The sequence below is a fragment of the Heterocephalus glaber genome, unplaced genomic scaffold, assembly GCF_053883595.1.
Source record: "Heterocephalus glaber isolate CG9 unplaced genomic scaffold, H.glaber_assembly_v1.0 deba00001760, whole genome shotgun sequence".
In the NCBI taxonomy this organism is placed as follows: Eukaryota; Metazoa; Chordata; class Mammalia; order Rodentia; family Bathyergidae; genus Heterocephalus; species Heterocephalus glaber.
Window position 1 is genome coordinate 3,024,287 of NW_028258457.1, and position 23,581 is coordinate 3,047,867.

At 51.5% G+C, this 23,581-nt stretch overlaps 1 protein-coding gene across 1 annotated transcript; it reads right to left on the reverse strand.

Moving 5' to 3' along the window:
- Positions 1-16,774: 16,774 nt before the first annotated feature.
- On the reverse strand, positions 16,775-20,807 carry Plpp2 (phospholipid phosphatase 2). The gene is made up of 6 exons (XM_004866033.3): positions 20,654-20,807; positions 18,519-18,670; positions 18,138-18,412; positions 17,980-18,037; positions 17,627-17,803; positions 16,775-17,450 (listed from the first exon to the last, which is right to left on the reverse strand). The coding sequence occupies exons 1-6, from the start codon at positions 20,703-20,705 to the stop codon at positions 17,295-17,297; spliced, it is 870 nt and encodes a 289-aa protein (XP_004866090.2). The 5' UTR covers positions 20,706-20,807; the 3' UTR covers positions 16,775-17,294.
- Positions 20,808-23,581: the final 2,774 nt, after the last annotated feature.

The window sequence follows — 23,581 nt, forward strand, 5'->3', positions numbered from 1 at the left end:
ACTTGTGTGTCAGTCTATCCTTCTGCAAAATGAGGCTGCTTCATGCCAGGCTCAGTGGGGTTGCAGAAGAGACCCTGGTGGGCAAGACAGCTGGCACTGCCTAACATATGGAAGGGCACGGAGAGGACAGAAAACTGCCGGAGCAGCTGGGGTTGCTAGGCACACAAGTGGGTTGTTTTGTTTTGTTGTTTTACCAAAGAGGAGAGCAAGGAAATCCTGGTGGAGCACAGCTGTGCCAGACAGTTCCGGACACAGGTCCCATTGGGTCAAGCAAGACTAAGCAGGGCCGGGGATTTAGCTCAGTGGTGCTGCCGCCTGCCTCACAAGCCCAAGGTCCCAAGTTCGATCCCCTGTACCAAAAAAAAAAAAAAAAGACTAAGCAGGCAGCCGGAGTTGGAGGAGCAGACACACTCAGTTGGCAGAAAGCAAGCTGATGGTGGAGTCCAGTGGAGTGGGCGGGAGGAGCCGAACTCACAGGAAGAGGTGGTCAAAGTCTAGAGGCATAGAGTGGAGCCCAAGGCCTGCATGGAGCTGAAGGTATGGGCGGGGCCCATGGGAGGAGGCCAAGAGGGTGGGGTGGAGTGGATGGAATGTGTGGGGTGGGAGCCCAGTGGGAACAGCAGCTCAGCGAAAGGTACAGGCTATGGGCGGAGCTCATGGGAGGGAGCAGAGTCAAAGTCCAGTGAGGTCAGGTGAATGCAGGGTGGGCTGGAAGGAGCCAAGTGGCGGGAGGGAGCCCAGCCAACTGGCCAGCATTCCTGAGGTGGAGCCCATGGGCTTGGGTGGAACTGAGCAGGTGAGAAGGAGGTGAAGAGGGTGGCGTGTGTTTTCCACCTCCAGAGCGGAGGAGGTACGAATTCTCTAGAAATCCATCATCGTTGGGCCGCACCCCCTGACAGCCAATGGGGAAACCAGGGCCCTGGAACACCACCAGTCGAGATGTGACCGCAGAAGAGACTCGTTTCCATTCATAGCCTCAGTTTCCGTCTTTATAAACAATGAAGGGAGGCAGAAGGCCCTGGTAGGTCCAGCTCCCTTGAGCCCATCATCCAGGGACCTTTTAAGTATCAGTGTGTTGGACCGGCCTCCTCCACCAGAGTTCCTAACCCGCACACTTGAGCTGGTCAAGGCCCCAGAGTCCACCTTATTTCCATCCAAAGCCTGGGCACTGGAAGAATCCTAAATGGGAAGGTGGCTTTCCTGGTGCCAAGGCAACCTCAGGAGCCCGAGGTTAGGCTCTGCAGTGGGGAGAATGCACATGGCTCCTGCCTCTTGGGCTGGTGGGAGGCTGACTACAACCTCTTCATTCCCTAAAGGAGAGCCTGTGGAGATGGGGCAGAGGATCTGTACGGTGAAAGTGTGACCAGGGAAAATTCCCTCCTTATGTTTTTAAATAAAAACTATCACCTACCAGGCACTGTTCTAGCCTTCAGAGATAAAGGACAGGAGCCTCTGCTCCTGTTGCATAGGAAGCTGCTGTTTCGTGGACTGAGCCAAGAACTGAGGTAGCAAACAGGCCTGGAATGCAGCCTCCTTAGATATCGGATCTGTGGTCACCATCCATGGCTACATTTCCGTTGCTGAATTATTCTATACTACACAGCTGATCACAACACTTTGCTGCCAAAATGCCCTTCCTGCCTATGGGTGAACGGGAGCTTTCCCTTGCTTACTTCACTAGTGGTATCTCCTCATCCTTCCTCCAAAATTTCAAAAACAGCTGGCTGCTCAGCCCTGCCAGTCAGTGCACATCTCTGTAACTCGGCCTGCGTGTGCGTGCGGGCGTGCGTGGGTGTCTGTGTGTGTGTTTTCCTGGTTTAAAGGACTGAGCTACGCATCACCCACTAGATGGCGCCAAAATTGTACTGAAACCCTGGTCTAATGACGTCCAGGAAGCTCTTCAGCCCTCATTTTAGAAGCCGCCTGTATTTTTAGGACACTTAGTGAATTTTGTAGAAGAGGAGAGTTATTACACTGTCTACCTAGTGTTTCACTACCGTCGTCTCTGTGGAGAGCAAGCCACGGGGTTTCCTTCAAAAGCCAGGTAAGGGTCTGAATTCACTTGTGGCCTGGGCCTACAGCTGCTGTCGCTGGAGTGCTGTGCGGAACTTTACCAGGGTGGGAGGATTTTTCTTCTTTTTGACAGGTACTGATTGTCATAAACCGAGAAACAGAACCCAATCTGAAAGGATTTTTGCAAAAGGAAAAGGACCAACAGATGGCGGCAGAGGGAAGAAAGGAAGGGAAGAGGATGAAAGCAGAATTTAGACATGTTATGTCCAGCTACCAACCCCCCACGAGGAGTGTAATTCTGTACCACAAGCATGGACTAATAAAAAATAAAAACAGGAGGGCCGGGGATTTAGCTCAGTGGTTTCGCCGCCTGCTGCGCAAGCGCAAGGACCCGAGTTCGATCCCCGGTACCAAAAATAAATAAATAAATAAATAAAAACAGGAAAAAAAATCCCGGTTTTATCTAACCAAGCATATGATAAAACCAGGTATTCTGCTCTGATTTTTCAGTAACATCTATTTACCTCAACTGCAGAAGATGTATACTCTTCCTAACTCCAAGGGAAGATGAACTACATTCCAAATCAAAACAGTGACAGGATTTGGTCTCACTGGTCCTCCCTGATTTTTATTTATTTTTTTATTTTTTATTTTTTTTTTTTTGGTACCAGAGATCGAATTCGGGACCTTGCACTTACAAAGCAGGCAGCGGAACCACTGAACTAAATCCCCGGCCCCAATTTGCTATTTTTGACAGTGTGCATCACCACCCTGAGACGTGTTCTGCCACCACCTGACATTCCCATCATGAGGAAGGATTTGAGTTTGTGTAATGTTTTGGGATTTGAGTAATGCCTGTATTACTTTCTTCCTTTCCGAGATGAAAGAGTGATTTTGGGTAAGGAAAGTGCTATGGGCTGAATTAATGTGTTCGCCCAAAATTTCCATGTTGGAATCCAATCAACTAACCGATCGTATTAGCAGGTAAGGCCTTTAGGAAGTGGCTAAGTCATGAGAGATCACATTTGGCAAAAGGACTAGGTAACCTCATAAAAGGAACTGAAAGGCAGATATGGTGTCGCACACCTATAGTTCTAGCACTTGGGAAGCTGAGACAGGAGAATCACCATGAGTTAGAGGCCAGTCTGGGCTACATAATGAATTTAAAGCCAGCCTGGACTACACATAGAGAGACTCTATGTGTAGCCCAGGCTGGCCTCAAACTCTCAGCAATCCTCCTACCTCAGCCTCCCAAGTGCTGGGATGACAGGCATGCGCCACCATACCTGGCTACCCACAATTATACCTTTACCAGGAACTGTTACTGTCAATCCCAGGAAAGCAGAGCTTCACCCTGTCCACATCCGCACCTGAGCACTTCCTCAAACCTCACCAAGAATGGATGTGGATCAGCGGTGGGATCCTCACACCCTGATGTCTATTCTCCTGGAGATGTGCCCACGTCCTGTGTCTGTATTAACTCACCTTCTGTCCATCTTATAAACCAAATTCTATCATTTATTAATAATCCCTTTTCTCACAATGAAAGCACTAGGATTCAAGAGTTTGTTTGCCCTGTGTCTCAGTATTGAGAGCCCTAAGTGCCTGAATAATGTGATTTTACGTCTCCAATCTGGGCACATCAGCAATGTTCAAAAATTGACATCAATGGTGGTGCACACCTGTCATCCCAGCACTCAGAAGGCTGAGGCAGGAGGATTACCTCAAGTTCAAGGCCAGCCTGGACTACATACTGCGACCCTGTCTCAAAACAAGCAAACAAATTGGCATCAAGAACAGGTTTTGTTGGGCTAAGAATTTAGCTCCGTGGTGCCACACCCGCCTGGCAAGCAAAAGGTCCTGAATTCAATTCCTGGTACCAAAAAAAAAAAGAAGAACAAGGTATATCATTGAAATAGTGACTTTGTACCTTGCTGGGCTTGTATTCTATCAATTTTTTTTTGTATTCTGTCAATTTAACTAGACATTGGGCCTCATGTGAATCATGAGAAAATGCTAACAAAGCATTCTATAGCTTGCTAAGGAAGAAATTTCTGCAGCTATTTTAATTGACATGCTTAATGAAAAAGTGGATGATACATTGTAGGAAATGTTTCAATGTTTGCATAATAAAAGGCAAAAAACAGTCCAAAAACCTCTGTTTCATGAGTCAGCTGACCCAACTCACCACAAGTACAAGTTTTAGACTGTTGAAGATATTTGTCACACACTTTCAATGTCAGACAGTTCCCCCCTCGGGGACCCTGATCAACCCGGCAACACCACTGGCAATCAGTAAATGTGTCTGTAAAAATAATTGAGGGCTGAGCAGTGGTCCATACACCTGTCATTCCATCTGGGAGGCTGAGGCAGGACAATGCAAGTTCCAGCCCAGCCTGAGCAACTGAGTAAGACTCTGTCTCAAAATAAAAAGTTTTAAAAAGGGTTTGGGGACCTAGCTCAGTGTGAAGGCCCAGATTCAGTCACTGGTACCACACACCAAAAAGAAAGGTTTAGGAAACACATTCTGAGGTTTTAATGCACATGGGAATTGTTATCGTGTCACACAAGTAACTTGGCAAAAGTATATTATGGAACTGATCCAGGGTTGCAACGTGATATGTTCTGTATTTATTTTTATTAGTACATGTTTGCAGTACATAATGTCTACATTCCTTGTGGGGAGTTGGTACATGGACACAACACATCTTAATTCCTTCTTTCATCCCCTTTCCCTCTGTTCCCCCTTTATCTCTTGATCCCCATACCATTTGAGAAATATCTGTCTTCCTCCTTCCTGTTATCTTTTATTTTGCCCTTTACTTATACTTTGAGTTTCTCATATAAGAGAAATCAGGTGCTATTTAAGCTTGTGTGTCCAATTTATTTCACTTCAGATTATAGTCTCAAGGTGCATCCATTTTCCTACAGATGATTCAAGTTTATCTTTCTTTATGGCAGAGTAGTACTCCCTTGTATGGAAATACCACATTTTCTATTCATTCATCTATTGATGGACATATAGGCTGCTTCCAAGATTTAGCTTTATTTTAGATTTTATGAATTGTGCTACTATAAACACCGGTATGGGGGCTAGGGGTTTAGCTCGGTGGTTTTGCCACCTGCTGCGCAAGCTCAAGGACCCGAGTTCAATCCCCAGTACCAAAAAAAAAAAACATGGGTATGCACGGATCACTGTAATATGATGCCTTTAACTCTTTGGGAAGATACCTAGAAGGGGAAGAGGTGGGTTGAATGAATTTCCAGTTTTAGTGTTTTGAGGACCCTCCATACTGGTTTCCACAGAGGTTGTACTAGTTTACACTCCCAACAACAATGTAGAAGGGTTCTTTTTTCTCCACAGCCTTGCCAGCATTTGTCATTATTTGATTTCTTGATCACAGCCATTCTTTCTGGACTAAGATATTGTTTTAATTTGCATTTCTCTAATGGCCAGTGATGCTGTGCATTTCTTCATATATTTATCAGCCATTTGCACTTCTTTGGTGAAGTATCTATTCATTTTGCTTGTCCATATTTGATAAGGTCTAACTTTTTTTAGTTGTTACAATGTGCTATTTTAATATGACTTCTTATAAACAAGAAAGGCAGTGACATTTATTAGAATACAGGATGTATGAAAACACTTAAACTATTTCTAGGAAACATGTCCAGGAATTGTGAGATGGCCTCCCACACATCTGTGTTTGAAGACAGCACTGTGGCTGTCATCCACAGTCAGGCACACTCACCACAGAATAAAGCGTTTACAACATAGACCTTGTAGCAATTCAGTCAACAGACAAGGGGGCAGAGCATCAACGTGTATTCCCAACAGAGAAACAGTCTATGCAGATTCCAGAAAAAATAGAAAATATGAGCAAAGTCAGGTAGGGTGGCGAATGCCTGTAATCCCAGCACTGGGGAGGCTGAAGCAGGAGGATCGCCATCAAGGCCAGCCTGAACTACATAGCGAGGCCCTGCCTAAAAAAACCAAAAAAATTACAAAAAAGGAAATATGAGCATATCTAAAACTAAAAGGGAAACTGAGGCAGTAATTAACCATCCTCAAATGAGTGAAATCTATCAAACATCTATGTCATATTGCTCAACAGCCACACTCAAGCGCATACAAAAAAAACTTAAGAAAGGGAAGGCTTCTAAATGTATTCTGTCGGGCCAAAATTACACTGACAATAAAGACAAAAAGAGAAAACAACACGTTACGCTCTAGAGCTAGAACATTCCCCCAGAAGCCCGTGTGTCCGGGATGGCGCTTTAGGAGGGCGACTGGGTCTTGGGCGCCTTCCTCTCCTGAAGCCTCCGGGTGGCGGCGGATGAACGCGCTGCGACCGGTTCCGGGGCTGGATGATCTCTTTTCCTGGAACCGCCATTCTCTGCTTGAGCTCCCAGGACTCGAGCAGCTGACCTCGCCCCAGGCCTTTCCACCGCGCTGTTTCCGCCTTGGAGTCAGCAGACAGACTGAAACCGAGCCAAAACAAACCTCTCCTCCGGTTGACTGTGGGTGTCAGGTATTTTGTCCAGCAAAGGGAAAGTGACTAAAATCTGGCACAAAATGTCTGTTATAAATGTTGATACAGAGTCCTGCTCTGCTGTTAATACTGACGCAAGAATCTTACTCAAAGATGCACTTATCAAAACAGGATGGTAATGAATAAAGAGACCCAGACCAGTAGGATAGGACACAGAGCTCAGAAAAATCCCACATATACACAGTAAAATTATTTTGGACCAACATAACCAGTGGGTCAAATAAATGGGAACGGGACCATTTTATTTATTTATTTATTTTTCCCCATTAAGTTTATTGGTACATTTTAGGTATAAAATACAGTTACATTCATCATTGGGATCTTGTACCTTTACATGAGTATCTTGGTTCTTATTTTTTCCCCATTCCCCTGCCCTCCTTCACTCCCTCCACCCTTCCCTATTTGCAAAGACTTTGTTTCCATTTTTTCCCTTTTCTCATATTTTTTCTTTTCCCTTCTTTCCTTTCTCCTACCTCTCCCACTTCCCCTCTCCTTTAGACCTTTACTTCCTATTACACAATATCAATTATACATTTTTAAAGTTAAAATATCAAGATCTAGGAGACATTACCACAGATTTTACAGAATTTAAAAGGATATAGAAAGCATATTTCAAAAATCTGTTTTGAAATAAATTTGACAACTTCTAAGAAGTACCTTGGAAGATGAATTAATGAAACTAACTCTGGAGGAAATATAAAATTTGAATAGCACCTATTAAAGAAAGTATATTCCTAGCTTGAAAACCTACCTATATGACAACAACAGGCTCGTATACATTTTAACTGATAAATTATATCAAACATATAAAGCAGAAAAAAGAAAGAACACTTCTCCCCTCATTTTAGGAAATCAACATTGTGCTAATCCTAAAACTGGATAAAGATAATAGAAGAAAAAAGTATGAACATACACAGAAATTTGTTTAACAAAACAAACTATTAGAAGTCAGATCTGGCAGGATATAGAAAGTGGTTTTGTTATAGGGATGGCAGTGTTGGTTCAGCATTGGAAGATCCACCCCCAAAAGTCATCACTTTAACAGAGGAAAGGAAAAAGCCATATGATCCTGTCAGTAGTTGGAGAAAAAGTATTGGACTAAATTCCACAGCTGTTCATGGTAAAAGCTATCAGGAGGCTAGAAGTAGAACAGAACCTTCTCAACAGATTAAAGACATGTACTCCATACTTCCAAAATGAATGAATGCCAAAAAAAAACAAAGTTTGAGGGAATCTTTGCAGGAATGATTCCCACATGTGAGTGAGCTGATTTTTGTCAGTAGAGATAACCAAGTTTTGGTGGGGGTTTTGGGGGCGTTTTTTGATATTGGGGATTGAACTCGGGACCTTTCACTTGCGAGGCAGGCCCTGTGCCACTGAGCTAAATCCCTGGCCCCAATAACCAAGTATTTTAATGCAGCCTAAACAAAAAAGCATGTGCTTCCGAAGAACCTTCGGGGAGCCTGCCTTCGTTTTACCCATAAATTATTTGAAAAGATAGATTATAAATTCTTTGTCATCCATAATATGTTACAGCTTTTGGAAGGTCAATGTGAAAAATGCTTTGTTTGTTGAGACAGGGTCTCACTGTGTAGCTCAGGCTGGCCTCAAACTCATATCGATCCTCCTGCCTCAGCCTCCTGAGTGCTGGGATGACAGGTGTGTGGCACCATCCCCGGCAAGAAAAGTGTCCTTCCTACCATCTGTACCACCAAGAACATCTGTTTACAGCTCTGCTCTCCTTGACCCACTGGAGGAGTTGCACTTTGGGGAATGATTTTCTGTCTCAACAGGCTTCTGTGCCAGAGGCCAGATCGCTGAGCTAGCTACAGTGCGTGCCTGTTTGTGTTTGCGTATGTCAGTGTACGTGTGGATGTTTGTACAGCTTGCTAAACCCTAAGCACAGTCATGTAAGAACGTGTTCTGTTACTCCAGATAATCTGAAAGTCATTGACACTGCCACCCATCTATAGATGTGATTTTCCTTTGTGTCCCTTCTAACTCAATTTTCAATTTCCAGAAATCCTTTACATTTTTAATTAAAATATTGCATTTGACATGGCAAAAAATAAATAAACAGTGCTGGGAACAGAGAATACCCTGCTGTGAAAGGTGGAGGCTGTACATTTATTTGTGCCATATGTTAAAATGAAATCAAGAATGGATCAAAACTTAAAGATTTGTGGGCATTTTTTTTTTTTTTTTTTGGTACCGGGGAGCGAACTCGGGTCCTTGCTCTTGTGCATCAGGCAGTGAAACCACTGAGCTAAATCCCCGGTCCTGGGCAAATTTTTTTTTAATCAAGGGATGGAGGATTACTGTGGCAGGCAAGGGGCAACTCCTGGCCAGAGTGAATCTGAATCTTGGGCTGGAGGAAAGCGGTTACGCTGAGTCAGGGCTATAAAGAAAGCCAGAAGCGGGAAGGTAGATGGAAGGACAAGCTCACTGGACTGAAATCCAGCTCACGGGGTTTCAGAAAGGGAAGCCAGACAGCCCCACCTTACACCCAGGTCTAGTGTACAGACCTCTTGGTGAAGCCCCTGCTACCTGAGGGTGGGAGCGGCCTTTGCATGGCAGCCTGGGTAGACAGAGTAGGCTCCCATCTCTCTGCCTTCTCCAGCAGGAAGAAGAACAAGGCAGGTGAGGTATTCCCAGATCAGGACTTCAGAGAAATTAAAAGGGATACCCCAGGGCCTTGGGAATTTGCAAAGCACGGGTAGTAGTCTGATCAGGGACGGGAATATGAGCACTGGGAGGACTGGGACCTGGGCTCCTCGATGGATCAGCAAGTGGGGGATCAGCAGAGGGGGACCAGGCCAGGCCAACCCAGAAATGACTCAACCATTCCTTTCCACTGACAGTGGGAGTGTTGCTGTTACGGGAGGGACATCCTGCTGGCTGCCCACACCCGGGCAGTACCCACAAGGGCACCCCCAAAGCCCCCTGTTGGGATTTGCCCTGCAGAGAAAGGAGTAGTGAGTGAGAGAGCCCAGGACTTGATGGAGAACCAAACAAAGGGCCAATTACAAGCACCCTCCCCTCCCCAGATGAACTGAGATGGTCTCATCCCCCACCGAGACAAAGGCCTAGGTTAGCCACACCCAGGGAACTACTTGCAACTAGTTGGGGGGCCGGCGGGAGAGCCCTGCTGAGGGACAAACTCTTCGCTCTGAGCAAACCACAAAGGGGAGGGGACCTGCAATTGAACGCAGACCACAATATATATGGGACTGTGAGGGTGCTTTGTTTTTGGACTTTTGGAACAGCACAAGATTTGGTTTAGTTGTTTTTATTTTTGTTTTCCTTCTTGCTCTTTTTGTCTTGTTTGTTTTCTTCCCCCCTTCTACTCCCCCTTCTCTTTTCTCTTTCTTCCACTCTCTCATATCCAGTTCTCTTCCTTCCCTTCCCTCATTTCATTTGGCATCAGTAGGAGGTGTCTGCATAAGTGCAAATGAGAATTAGAATTAACCAGGGCTTTAATTTAAATCGTACCTTTCATGGCCATGTCCGTGTAACTCTTTCCGAAATCATGCATAGAGGATCTGAATGTAAACTACTACCAATATATTAACGGATCCTTCTGTACCTATGTTCTTCCGAGTTTTTTTATTTTTTTAATCATGAATGGATGTTGAATTTTGTCAAAGGCTTCTTCCATCTATTGAGATGATCATGTGATTTTTGTCCTTGCTCCTGTATTACATTTATTGATTTACATATATTGAGCCATCTTTGTATCCCTGGGATGAAGCCTACTTGGGCATGACGTAGGATCTTCCCGATGATTTGTTGTATTCTGTTTGCTGGTATGTTGTTGAGGATGTTGCATTTATGTTCATTAAAAGAGACTGAGCTAGGGCCGGGGATTTAGCTCAGTGGTTCCGGTGCCTGCCTTGCAAGCACAAGGTCCTGAGTTTGATCCCTGGTACCAAAAAAACAAAGAGACTGGGCTGCATTTTTCTTTTTTAGGTGATTCCTTGTCTGGTTTTGGAATCAAGGTATTGCTAGCTCCCAGGAACGAGTTTGGCAGCACACACTCCCTTTCGGTTTCATTAAAGACTTCACACAGGGGTTGCTCTCCCCGCCCCCTCCCTCCTCTCCCTACCAGGTCACTGAGTACAGAGCCCCACCCTCTCCGGTCTAGGCCAATCATAGTGCGCTGCGGGCCGCCAGTCTCCCAACCACAGGCCTACCCAAGACACCAGCCTCTCCGATTCCCATGCTGACTCATCTCTCAGATTTCTCCTCCTACTCTTTTTTTTTTTTTTTTTTTGTATTTTTGAGAACAGGGTTTCTCTGTGTGGCCCAGGCTGGCAATCCTCCTGCCTCAGCTGAGATTACAGTCATGTGCCACCATGGCCAGCTCACTACATTCTTTGTTTCCGATTATTTTTCCAATATTTTTTGACATTACTGACTAGAGATGGATTGAACTCAGGGCCTAGTATATCCCTAGCCCTTTTATATTTTAAAAGGATCTGGTATGTTATCCATGCGGGGCTCGAATTCGTCATCCTCCTACCTCAGTCTCCCAGACCTGACCCCAAAACCAAACCTAACACTGACCCTGACCCTAACCCTAACCCTAACCACACCACTAAATCTGTAACCCTAAACCTAATCCTGACCCTAATTCTTCTGTTTTGCTTTCTTTTTTGGTACCGGGAATCGAACATAGGGCCTTGTGCTTGTAAGGCAGGCGATGGCACCACTGAGCTAAATCCCCAGCCCCAACCTGACCCTAATTGTAACCTAACCCTAACCCCAAAGACTAACCCTAACCCTAGTTTTAGCCATAACCCTAGCCTAACCCCTAACCCCTGATCCTGGCTCTAACCCTAACCTAACTGTTATGGTTTGTATCTAGATGTCTCCCTAAAACCTCATGCGCTGGTAGGTGGGGCTTTACGGAGGTGGCTGGATCTAGGGTGTGTGAATGTGATAGCTAAATTAGTCCATTCATTGGTCTAGCATAGTTCTGGGTGTGGATAATGGCAAGGCCCACCTGAGTGGGCCAAGCTGTTGGATGGATGAGAGCCCGGAAGGCTTGCTGCCTGCTTCCTGCCATGTCATGAACCATTTCTTCTCTGCCTTGCCACCCTGCCTTGGAGCCAGCTGACCATGGACTGAAACCTCTACAAACTAAGCTAAAATAAACCTTTCTCCTTTTACTTGTGGGCACTGGGTATTTTGTCTCAGCAAGGAGAAAAGTAACTAAGACACTAACCTAGCCCTAACCCTCACCCTAACCCTAAAAAATAGGCAGAGACAACACATGTGAAACATCTGAACTGGGCTTCCCTGCTCATGAACAATTAGGGGCCTCTTGGGTACACAGGCACCCTCTGAGAACTGTGGGACTCTCAGCTTCTGAAAGCTCATTTTCCAACCCTTTCACAAAGACACTAGACCAGCCGGGCGTGGCAGCGTATGCCCGTCCTCCAGCACACTGGAGGCTGAGGCAGGAGGATCACCACGAGTTCAAAGCCAGCCTGAGCTACATAGTGAGATCCTGTCCCAAAAAAATAAAAAAGGGGGAAGCAAGGTCCGCTTGTTACCAGATGGAGGGTCCCATGGGGCTTCTCTCCAGGTTCTCAGTGTCCCAAACAAAGAATTGGCCAAGACACACAGCAAAAGCATCAAGGGGGAATATTTACTGAAGGTGGAAAGGTGTGCTCTATAGGGTGAGACCAGGCAGGCGGGAAGGCTCACAGCAGTCCGTGGACAGGGAAAGGGTTCTATTGTATCCAAAATGCCCAAGTTGGCTTCCCTATCTTGCAAATAAGGCTTTGGGACATTTGTCCGGTCAAAAACTCACTTGGCCTCATGCCAGCTTTAAACCCCCTCAGGGAAAGATTTCCAAGGCTACGGGCCAGATGCAAATGAAGTTGAGAAGATCATCTCTGATTGGTCCTGTAAACAATGCCAGATGCAAATGAAGGACTGAAAATAGCACTTTTCTGATTGGTCCTCAGTGAACAGTAGTTGTGGAGTCCTTGTGGGTCCTGTGTTGTGTGGATGTTCTCTCTTTTTAGGAAACATCTTGCTCAACCTGTTAGCCATGGGTTTTTGTGACCTTTCACATATTCCACTCAGTTGTTCAGTTTGCAGCAGCCCTAAACTCCTACATCATACTCGTGGCCCGAGGTACCTGGGAGCTGCCCAGGGGAATAGGCAGGGCCCTGAGGGTGGAACAGCACCAGAGACCCTGCCATGGCACAGGATTCGGGCACCTGTGGAGGGGTTGCAAGGAAGGGTGAGATGCGCTCAGTGCAGACTGCGCCATAGTTTGCACCTGGAATTGGCCATTTTCTTTTTTGTTTTTTTGAGACAGGGTCTTGCTATGTAGTCCAGGCTGGCCTCGAACTCAAAGTAAGCCTCTTGCCTCAGCCTCCTGAATGATGGAATGAAGGCTTGCGCCACCACACCCGGCTGGCCATTTCCTTGGGCAATAAAGCAAAGGTAACAATGAGTCATAAATTTCCAGTTTCTCCATCCAGAATGGAGCTGGAGACACATGCAGGGAGAGGCCCGTGTCGGGCAGGGTGGGGCTGCACACAAAAGAGTGGCCTCACAGTCTGGGCCGCAGAGAACTTGGGTCAGCTTAGTCTCTCTCTTCGCAGGAAGGGATGGAAAGTCACTTGCAATAAAACCACATCCCAGTAGGCACAGGACAAATGTGCAGCAGACCTCCACATCCAGGCTGAGGGGTCTGCAGAGAAAGATACTTCCTCCCCAAAAGCTTAGAGGCCAGAAATAACCACTGGACAAAGGCGCCCTTCCAAGACAGAGACAGGCAGGAAGAGAGGGGAAGGTTCCGTGCATGCATGGGGGATGTCACTCACGGCTCCCATACAGATGTCCTCAGTTTTTGGCCTCTGTACTAACACATTTTTTTCTCCATACGAATACAAATTTCACTGGGGAATGGTAGCACTTCCCAGTCATCCCAGCACTCAGGAGGCGGAGGCAGAAGGATCACTGTGAGTTCGCCAACCTGGGCTACCCAGTAAGTTCAAAGCCACCCTGAACTACACAGCAAGACCTTGTCTCCAGAAAAATAAAAAATAAAAACAGTTTCCAGGCCCAAAGAGAGAAATCTAGGACATGAGGCAGCGCTGGGTTCTGGAAGGATTGGATTCCATGGTCTCCCTGTAAGCCAGATGCTTCTCTGTCCCCTCTGTCACCAGGCCCCTCCCTTGGCTCTTCCTGACTCCTTTCCTGGTTTCTTCCAATCTCTGTGGCCGCCGAGGTGGTCAGATGGGGATGTGTGCATCTGTGCACATTGGTGAGGGGTGTACATGTGTGTCACGGCTATGTGCATCTGTGGTGTGGGAGCGCTGTGTGAATGTACATGCACTTCGTGTGCATGTATGAGTGTGAGTCCACTTGGGGGTGTCGGTCAGGGAAGGAATGTACCCTCTTCCTCCACGGAAATCCTAGATCCTCATTCTATGGGCAAACAATAAAATGCAGTCTCGCTATGTAGTTCTCATGGGCCTTGAACTCACTATGTAGCCCAGGCTGGCCTCAAATTCACTGGATCCTCCTGCCTCAGCCTCCTGAGTGCTGGGATTTCAGGTATGAACCACCATGCTCAGCTCTTCCTCTTTCAAAAAGATTACAAATTAAAGTGATGGCAGGCCAGGGATTTAGCTCAGTGGTTCCGCCACCTGCCTGGCAAATGGAAGGACCTGAGTTCGATCCCCGGTACCAAAAACATAAAATAAAATAAAATAAAGTGATGGCAAATGTCTTACTAAAATCCAAATGCCCTGTGTCAAGACTGAGCCCTGCCCCGGAAGGGCAGAGGGGCCATTCCTGCAGGCTGAGAGGTAGCGGTGGAGGCCCCCCGCCCCCCGCTTTCTGAGCCCTTTGCCCACCCAGCAGAAACAGGATTAAGTGGAGCAGGAGGTGCAGAAAGGAGGGGCAGACGCCCCAGATGTCCGGGGCCTCAGAGGAGCTGCCTGGCCTGTGGCCTCGGATCTGCAGACAGAAAAGGCCCTGGGCTCTGCAGCTGAGCCCGCTGCCCTCCTAGCTTCACACCCTGCACTTATCTAAGCCACACCTACCTGCCAAACACCAAGCCCTTTCTTTGGCCTCTTCTCCTGACTGAAGTCCAAATTTCCCCACCATTGTTCATCTTCAAACTTCTCTCTATATAGCGAGGCTGGCCTCAAACTTGCAGCAATCCTCCTGCCTCAGCCTCCCAAGTGCTGGCCTAACAGGCATGTGCCATCACATCCAGCTCAACAAAAGACATCTTTAGTGAGGAGAAACCAGTATATTCATTTCCTGGGCTATCATAATATAAGACTGCAAACTGCTGGGCCTGAAAAAGAAATTGATTCTCAGCTCTGGAGGCCAGAAAGCAGAAGCCAAAATGTCAGTGAGTCACACTCCTCCTGCAGCCCTCGGGGAGGGCCACACCTTGTCTTCCTGCTTCCTCTGCTCGATCTGGTTGTGCAGCGTCACAGAAAACATTAGCCAGTGCATTCCTGAAAGTGCAGTGCAGAGACCACTGCAGCAGAGGTGTGGAGCGGAGACTTCGTCAACTCCAGATACAGCCTGGGCCCTAAGTGGGAATTTATGGCCAAGGCCAGGCGAGATGGTGCACATCTGTCATCCCAGCACCTGGGAGGCTGAGGCAGGAGGATTGCCACAAGTTCGAGGCCAGCCTGGGCTACACAGTAAGACCCTGTCTGGAACAAAAAACAGTACGGCCGGGCCGGGGATTTAGCTCAGTGGTGCCACAAAAAAAATGAATGGCCAAGGAGTGGGGGTGGGGTGGGGAGAGTGGGTGACAGAAAATGACTAAGCAGGAACCTCAGGTGAGGGTAGTGCTGGCTACAGGCAAGGGGGTCAGGTATTACACCGGAACGCAGGAGCTGAGGAACTGATCAGAACCCGGCACGATCAGACACTGGGAGGGGTTATCCCCCGAGGTGTCTCAGCAAGGCTTTCTGTAACTCAATTACAGGCCCGGGAGAGGGCTCCAGAGCCTGGGCAGTTTGGCCAGAGATTCTGTCAGTCCCATTCTTATTCAGCAAAGGAGACGACATTCTCTTCTCCCTGTGTAATACAGGTCCTTTCTCACTTCATCACTTTTGGTCAGGGACTGGCCAAGCCACCTTCTGGGACTTGATAGTAGAGGGTATTTGCTGCATGGTGCCAGCAGTTAGGCATTCTTTGTTTTGTTTTGTTTTTTGGGATAGGGTCTCCCTATGTAGTACAGGCTGGCCTTGAACTCGGAGCGATCCTCCTGCCTCAGCCTCCTGAGTGCTGGGATGACAAGTGTGCACTATGCCCAGCAGCAGTTAAGGCATTTAAAGAGGAATTTCTATGGAAATAAGGAAAAAGTTTCTCACTGTAGCTGGAAATGCAGTTGGCAGTGCTGTCTGAATAACCCCAATGCTGGGGTGTGGTGCTCTTGTAACTCTGTCCTACACCCCCAGCCCTGCCACCACAGCAGGCTGGAGCGGGAGGCTCTGGTGTGTGGCTCCCAACTCTGAGAACCCTGTTACCCCTCTGCTGCTTTCTGGGAGACTCTGCTGAGGTTTCCTGCTCAGGAGCCTGCCCGACACAGTCCACGAGGCTGAGGGGGCCAGTGTCCAGCACGGCAGTGCCCTGCAGTCACCTCCTCTGTTTCCCCCAGCACCTCGGCCCCCTGTATGGCTCCCAGGCTGTCCGCAAATGCTCCATCAGCCTGCTCAAGCCTGACACACAAACACACAAGGGGTAAATAGGCAGGTTCAGCCAGGTCCAGTGGCATACAACAGTCATCCCAGCACTTAGGAGGCTGAGGCAGGAGAATCTCTGAGAATTTGAGGCCAGCCTGAGCTACACAGTGAGTTCAAGGCCAGCCTGGACCATAGTAAGTCCCTGACTTATGAACATCTGAGTTGTGAACATTAACACATACGCTGTATAAGACTCCCTTTGTCAGATTATGAATGAATCCGACTCATGAACTACTCCCAGAACAGAATACGTTCTAAGTTGGGGACTTACTGTACATAGCAAGACCTTGTCTCACAAAAAGAAAGAAGAAAAGAGAAAGAGAGAAAGAGAGAGACAGAGAGAGAGAAAGGAAGCAAAGAAGGATGGAAGGAAGAAAGAAAGAAGGAAAGAAAGAGAAGCAGAGAGAGTTTTCAGGTGCAGAAAAAAAACAGCAGACACTTAAAAATCAATCACCCAAATCAAAGATGTACTTGGTAAAAAATAAGTTTATGGCTCACCCACTCACTGAAAACGTAAGCCTTAAAGTTCTGGCACAGCTGGGGGACAACAACCCCTGGCACCTGCTTCAGAAGTGTGGCTAAGTGCTCGAGTCTGCACGGCAGTAGGAGGGTCGGGGCCACAGGGGTCACCGTGGTCCTCAGTGTAGCTGCACTGCGCTGGACGTGACCTCGCTCACTTCCACGCTCCATGAGCTCCGGGCCACCACCCACAGGCCCTTGTGTGCAGGTCCCTGGCTGACCCTGGTGCTCTGGGACTATACAGAAACCCACAGGCACATTGTACCCTGCAGAAGCAACACCAGTCCATTCCCGGGAGGCCCCGACCCCACAGCAGCAGGAGGGCTGGCCAGGCAGATCCTGGCCCAGAAAGGTGGGGCAGGGGGTTCCACTTGCCACTGCAATCAGCAGGGACCTGGGCCCACCTGCAGCCCGAACTGCCCACCATGAAGGCGGAGGGACCATGAGCACGCTGGCCTGTGGCCCCAGCTCAGGAGGAAGACCCTGGGAACCCATAGTGGTTGCGCTCAGCCTCGCCAAGGGCCAGGGTCAGCGACAGGCTGGGCTTGCGTGTCACCTCCCCCCCCTCCTCCTCCAGGCAGGGCTGGGGGGGCCGGGCTTTGAAGAAGTCTGAGATGTACCGGACCTGATGGAGAAAAAGAGGGTGGTCAGCTGGCAGGCTGGACAGCAGCCAGCAGGACAAGGACAGGAGGAGAGGAGACTGTAGGCAGGACCAAGGACGGTGGAGCCTGGGATGGGGCCTCAGGAAGCATCAGATCCCGAAGGGCTTGCTGGACAAGGCAGGGTGGTCCAGGAACTCACAGTGAGGCTGGCCACTAGCGCCCCCTGCAGGAGCCCGACTAAGACGTCGCTCCAGTGGTGTTTGTAGTCAGACACGCGGGTGTAGCCCACATAGAAGGCGAAGGTCACCAAGAAGAACTGGACCGTGGGCCGCAGCAGCCGCGCCCACTTCCAGCAGAGCCGGGCCTGCACGTAAAGCTGGGGTGGGCAGGGTGTCAGCCTAGAAGTTCCTCCATCCATCCATCTGTCCATCTGCACAAACCAGTGAACCCCCCACCCCTACCCCACTCCCCGGGGTACAGCTGGCAAGACTGAGGCCAGAGAAGGGGCGTAACCTGTTCGGGTTCTCAACAAGCACCACTACGGACACTCACCGCCAAGAACATCATGCAGTACATCCCGAAGGAGGAGTGCCCCGAGTAGAAGGACAGCCTGGGGACAGCAGTTAGCTGGGGTCAGCAGTTGAGAGCGGGGGCAGCACTCTCTCCCCAGCCCTTCCCCCAGTGGAGTGCAGCCGCGACCCCGCACCCACCTGGCCTCAGTGACATTGGTGAGGCTGCCCCTGCACACATCCAGCTGCACATAAGCCGAGCAGTTGACCCGGCTCCAGTCGGGGTTGCAGATGGCCAGGAAGCTGGGCCGCAGGCGGCCGATCATGTACTTGGCCAGGTCAGTCAGCGACTGGCTCACAGCTGCCCCAAACAGGAAGGTCCCCAGCACCTTGTAGACGGCGGCCACGTAGTTGTTGAAGTCAGAGCGGGAGTAGAGGCGGTCCGTGTAGACGAGGTAGGCTTCCCCCGTGGAGACCTGCCAGGGGCATAGGTGAGGGGCCAGCAGCTGCGGCTTCCCCAGCCCCGTCTTCCCCCTTCTCCTCTCAGGGCAGACCCCCGTCCGCCATCCCTTCCCGCCTTACAAGGACGACGGTGGCCGTAATGGTGACACCGGCCATGAGCCCGTGGGTGATGGTGTCTGGGCGGTAGGGGTAGCTGATGGACTCATCCCCACAGTAAAAGCCTCGCTTGTACGGGGTGTTCACCAGGGTCAGGATGGTGAAGGGCAGAGCAGCTGCAGCAGAAGGCAGGGAAGGATTGGTTCCCACCAGCTAAGCCCTGAGTCCCGAACATCTGCCGCCCCCAGGTCAGTCTTGCCTCTTGCATCTGTGTCACCCCCATCAGAGCTTCTCTGGTGGCAAACGGGAGGCTGCTGCACCCTGAAAAGCCCCTCTAGTTTCCCCAACACTGCAGATCAACCAGATTCCACCATGGGGCCCTGGAGTAGCACCACCAACCCCCGAACTCTGCCTAGCTCACACCCCAAGCCCTAGAGAAGAACCACAGGTCCCTACCCCAGGGTCTTTGCACATGACTGCTCTGCACAACACCCTCTCTGTCTCCTGACTGCCTACCCCTGGGGTCACACAGGGAGAAACCTCCATCCTTCACATCTCCTGTCCCCTGCGGAATTACAGTCACACGTGTGACACCCAACTCATTTCTCCCATCACATGTGTACAACCACAGGAACTAAGGTGTCCAGGGCTGGGGACTAGACCTGTGCAGGACCTGACTGAAGCACAGGCGGGGGGGGGGGGGGGCTTGGCACTCAGCAGCACCCAGAAGAGGGCCTGCCAAGCCTGTGTCCCTGTAGTCACCTCCATGCCAGGTCCTGAGCCATGCTGCAGCGGCACCCGGAGGCTCAGTCCCAAGCCCTCTTTCTGGGCGAGGATGGCCGGCAGGTAGGAGCCCACTGCCAGCACAGGAGGCTGTGACATCCACTGAGCCTCCTCAACGACCCAGCCCGGGGCCCTGCTCCAGGGTCACAGAGCAGAGGAGCAGGGAATAAGGGAATAATAAGCAGGGAATAAGAGCCACAGGAGGGTGTCTGGACAGAGCCAGGCTTTGGGCTGTAGAGCACAGGACAGAGGGAAGACACCCGGACGATAAGAAGAAAAAGGAGAAAGAAGGGCCTGGGGCTTGGGGGGAAACAGGCCCAGAAGTGGCCTTGCATGGGAGCTAGGAGCTGGGGCCAGGCAGAGGCCAGAGGGGACCAGGGCGCAGGTCAGGGTCCTCCCGTCAGCCCCGCCCTCCCTCGCGATCGGGGCGTGGTCCCACACTGGCCTTGCCTGGCACCTTCCGGAGTGAATTCAGAGGCCCCAGTGTGAACAGGAGCTAGGCTCATCCTCTGCCAGAAGGCTGTCCCCCCCGCACCTGGCAGGCACCTCCAGAGCCCCGACCTCACAACTCCTACCACCTCCTAAAACCTCGCTGCCCGAAGTACTCAAGAACTCGGTTTCTGGGATGGACACCCAACTGCCCCGCGCACCACCGTGGGTACAAGGCGGGCAGCGTGCTGTGCCGTGTGACTTCCACCAGGTGGCTCAGTCTCCCGGGACCCACCCAGGCTGTTTGGAAGGAAAGGTAAATTATCTGCTTGTGGCTTGGCGCCCAGCATACAGTAAGTGCCACACAAATATTGAAGTAAACAGCATGTGCGCCGAGAAAAAGACACTCAAAGGTGGCAGATTTCCAACAGGGGCCTCCTGCTGTCTGTCACCCCGGCAGGGTCTCCTCTGAGACCGGAAGGTGGGCCTGGCCTCTCCGCCGGGAAACCCGAACCGATCTTAACGGAGGGGGAGGCAAATCCGGCGCGAGTCCCCAGCTGTCAGGTAGAGTTCGGGCCGCTGTGCACCCGGGCGGGAGCAAACACTCGGCCTCTGTCCTGGGCCGGGGGAGGGCAGGGGCCTGGGCGAGCTCGCCGCAAACCGGCCCGGCAGGTTTGGTCCCCGCGCCCCAGGCCGGATCCCCGCAGCTCCGGCTCCTCAGCCGCCCGCCGACCCGAGGGCGACAGCGCGACGGCGCTGCACCCCGGCCGGACCAGCGCTCGCCGCCACTGGGGACGCGGACCCGAGCCAGAGCCCCGGCGAGTCACTGGCGCCCGCCTCGTAGCGATTTCCTGCACGGTGCGAGGCGCCGCGACCCGTCGGGGACGAGGGACGGGCGGCATCGAGCTGGCGCTGGGTCGCAGGGCCCCCGAGGGCCCGGCACTCACCGATCAGCAGACACAGCACGTCGAGCAGCACGAAGACCCACCTCCGCTCCATGCCGCCGCCGCCAGCTGCCGCCCCGCACCCGCCCGCCCGCCAGCCCGGCCAGCTCGTCCCGGCCCGGCCCGGCCAGGCGGCGGGGTCACATGGCCTCCAGCCGGGGACAGGGGCGGGGCGGCCGAGCTGGGGAGGGCGGGGCGGGGCGGCTCGAGGGCGGGGGAGAGGAAGAAGGGGGGGGACGGTTCCAAAGTGGAGCAGGGGCGGCCCGGGGGCGGCCCGAGAGAAGGGGAGGGGAGAGGTGGGGACCAGAGGTCCAAGGGGAGGGGAGGGCCGTGGCGCAGACGAGGGTCTTTGAGCCGGAAGCGGCCGCCAGACACCTAGGGACAGAGATCTAGAGGTCACCCAGGGCGGCCCCCAGACCCGGGGCAACGGAGTCCCCGCGGGTGCGTGCCGTCCTCGCCGGGCTGGACACCACATTGCCTCGGGAGCCAGGACGCGCCGTGGCTCCGCAGAGGGATCGCTTCCCTCCCAAAGCTGCGATGCTCGGCGTCGGGAGGAAGAGTCCTGCACCCGCTAGGTCTGGAAACCGAGGCCAAGGACTCCTCGCAAACGCTGTGTCCCGACAACTGCACTGGTTCTTTGGGCCATCAGACCTTGTGGTGGGACACACGCGCTGTGGTGTGGGAGTGGTAGGACCGGGATTCGAACCCAGGCTGACCCCGGAGGTCGCCGCCTTCGGCTGCCTAACCCGTGCTTATCTGCATCATCCCTCGACCCAACAACAATCCCCAAATGGGGAGTCTGGGGCTTGTAACACCGGAGTGAGCAGCGCCCACCTGTGGTGCGGGGGCGAGGGGGAGGAGGGGGACTGGAGGGCTCCGGCTCCACCCCTCATTCACTGCTCCTTCCTGGATCCTCATGCACCGCTCATGGAATTAGGGCTGGAGTTCAATCCTGGCATAAATGCAATCCGTGGATGGCATTGCTGCTGCCCCCTCCTCCCACCTGGGACGCCACCCTCAGAAAGTCCAGAGGGCGCTCAGTACTTCCTGCTAAGAAGAGGGTGCGACCTTGTATCCAAGCCCCAGAAACATAGTTCCTTATTGAACACCTACTGAGTGCCGGGCGGGGAGCCCTGCAGGGGGCAGGCAGAGCAAGGAGAGGCCAGGGAGGCTCCCCGGGAAGGAGCTGGGGTGAGGCTGGCCGAGATATGGGTCAGTCCTTAAAATCCCCCAGCAGGGTCAGGATTAAAACCTGTGGGGGCAGCAAAAATCAGGATTATGGTTAGGATTGGTGTCAAGGTTCCTATTACTGGGGACCTCCATGCCTTGAGGAGCTCCTGTCTGCCCCCCTTATGTGGGGTGCCCACAGCTGGGAGGCACCAGGCAGAAAGCCAGGACACCCACTGCAAGTAACAGAGCCGGAAGAGGGCTGGGGTCTTGCTCAAATTCTTCAGACAGAACCCACTCCCCAGGCCACGTGGTCCCAGGCAGTGGGGCCAAGGGCTCAGCGCCAGCTCTGCCCCTTAGTACCCCATTTTGACCTGAGGCCCAGAGATGTCCAAACTGTGTGGAGGGGGCTGGCACACAGTGGGTGCCAATTAAGTGCAGGCACCCCTACTCCACCTTTACTCTGCTCACCTCTCTTGGATCCCGGAGAGGTGAAGCAGGTTGTCAAGGTTAGGTTTAGGACTGGGAGGCCCCAGCTTGGGTCAAGGACCCCATCAGTGGTTCCAAGGCCTGCAGTGGGCTAGCGAGGCTAGCAGGAGGGGCGTGGGACATCAGGCACACCCCGAGGGCTGGGACCACAGCCTTCCCACTCTGGATCCAGCACCCGTGAAGCTGGAACCATAGAGCCGCACAGGCCGCCTGGACTCCACTCCTCAGTGGACCTCTTAATTTAGGATGTCCACCTCAGAGGGGGTGAACCCCAGTGTCCAGGAGCCCCCATTCTGGGTGAAGTCACACCCACCTCATGCAGGCAGTGGGACTGTGTCCCCATACATGGGGGTCCCCTGCAAGCCCAGCACCATCTACCTGGCTGTGTATTCACCCTGCCTCCAGGCTGCCACCAGGAGGGCAGGGCCTGTACACAGCAGGTGCACAACTAATGCCATTTGGTGAATTCTAATCCATCTGCCCAGGTGCCACCCGTATTGCCCATCCTAATCCACAGGGCCAGGGCAGGTGGGCACAGGGGTGCCTTTTCTGGGACACAGGCAAAGCCACCCCAGAGTGGGCCTTCCCAGACACCCTGGGAATTCCCAGGGACCAGCCTGGGGTATGTACTTCACATCCACAATGTCAACATCCACCTGTAGGGACACAGGATTTGGGCTCCTCAATATAGCAAATGGAATGTAGGACACCCAACAGGCTTTGAAACCCAGCAGGAAAGCCACCCATTTTTTAGTATAAGTATGTCCCAAATATTGCATGACGTATGTCTATATTAAAATATTTATAATTAGAATCTAACTGGGCATCCTGGATCTTATCTGGCCACCCTACCTAGGAGCTACAAACCAGGAAAACAACTCTCTGTGCTCCCCCCAGCCCCAGGTGAAGTCTTCATCCCCGGAAGCTGCCTGGAGAGGTCCCTTGGCTGAGGCCTGGCTTCCTGGCCAAGGTGGCCTCCAGGCATTTACCTCTGCTGTCCAGCGAAGACGCCCATGCAGCCAGTTGCAGGGATCACAAAAGACCCTCATTCCCAGCACAAAGAGGAGATCCCAAGTAAATGAAAACAACCAGGGCCACTTCTCAGCAAGATCCTCGGGGAACTGAGGACTGGAGGCTGTTCAGAGGAACAACATAGCTGGAGGCTGCAGAGGAACCAAGGGCCCATCCCAGACCTGGTCCAGAGCTGAGCCTGAACGGCACAGGGAGGCCTCCCCAGGGCCCGCAGGGACTGCAGACAGCAGAGGGGATAGGCAG

Bases quoted from the DNA above. Each gene is read 5' to 3' on its own strand.
- Plpp2 (XM_004866033.3), bottom strand. From the start codon at position 20,705: ATGGAGCGGAGGTGGGTCTTCGTGCTGCTCGACGTGCTGTGTCTGCTG. The intron at 18,413-18,518 runs GTAAGGCGGGAA...TGCCCCTGGCAG, and splicing joins TTACGGCCACCGTCGTCCTT to GTCTCCACGGGGGAAGCCTA. The intron at 18,038-18,137 runs GTGGGTGCGGGG...TGCTGTCCCCAG, and splicing joins ACCAATGTCACTGAGGCCAG to GCTGTCCTTCTACTCGGGGC.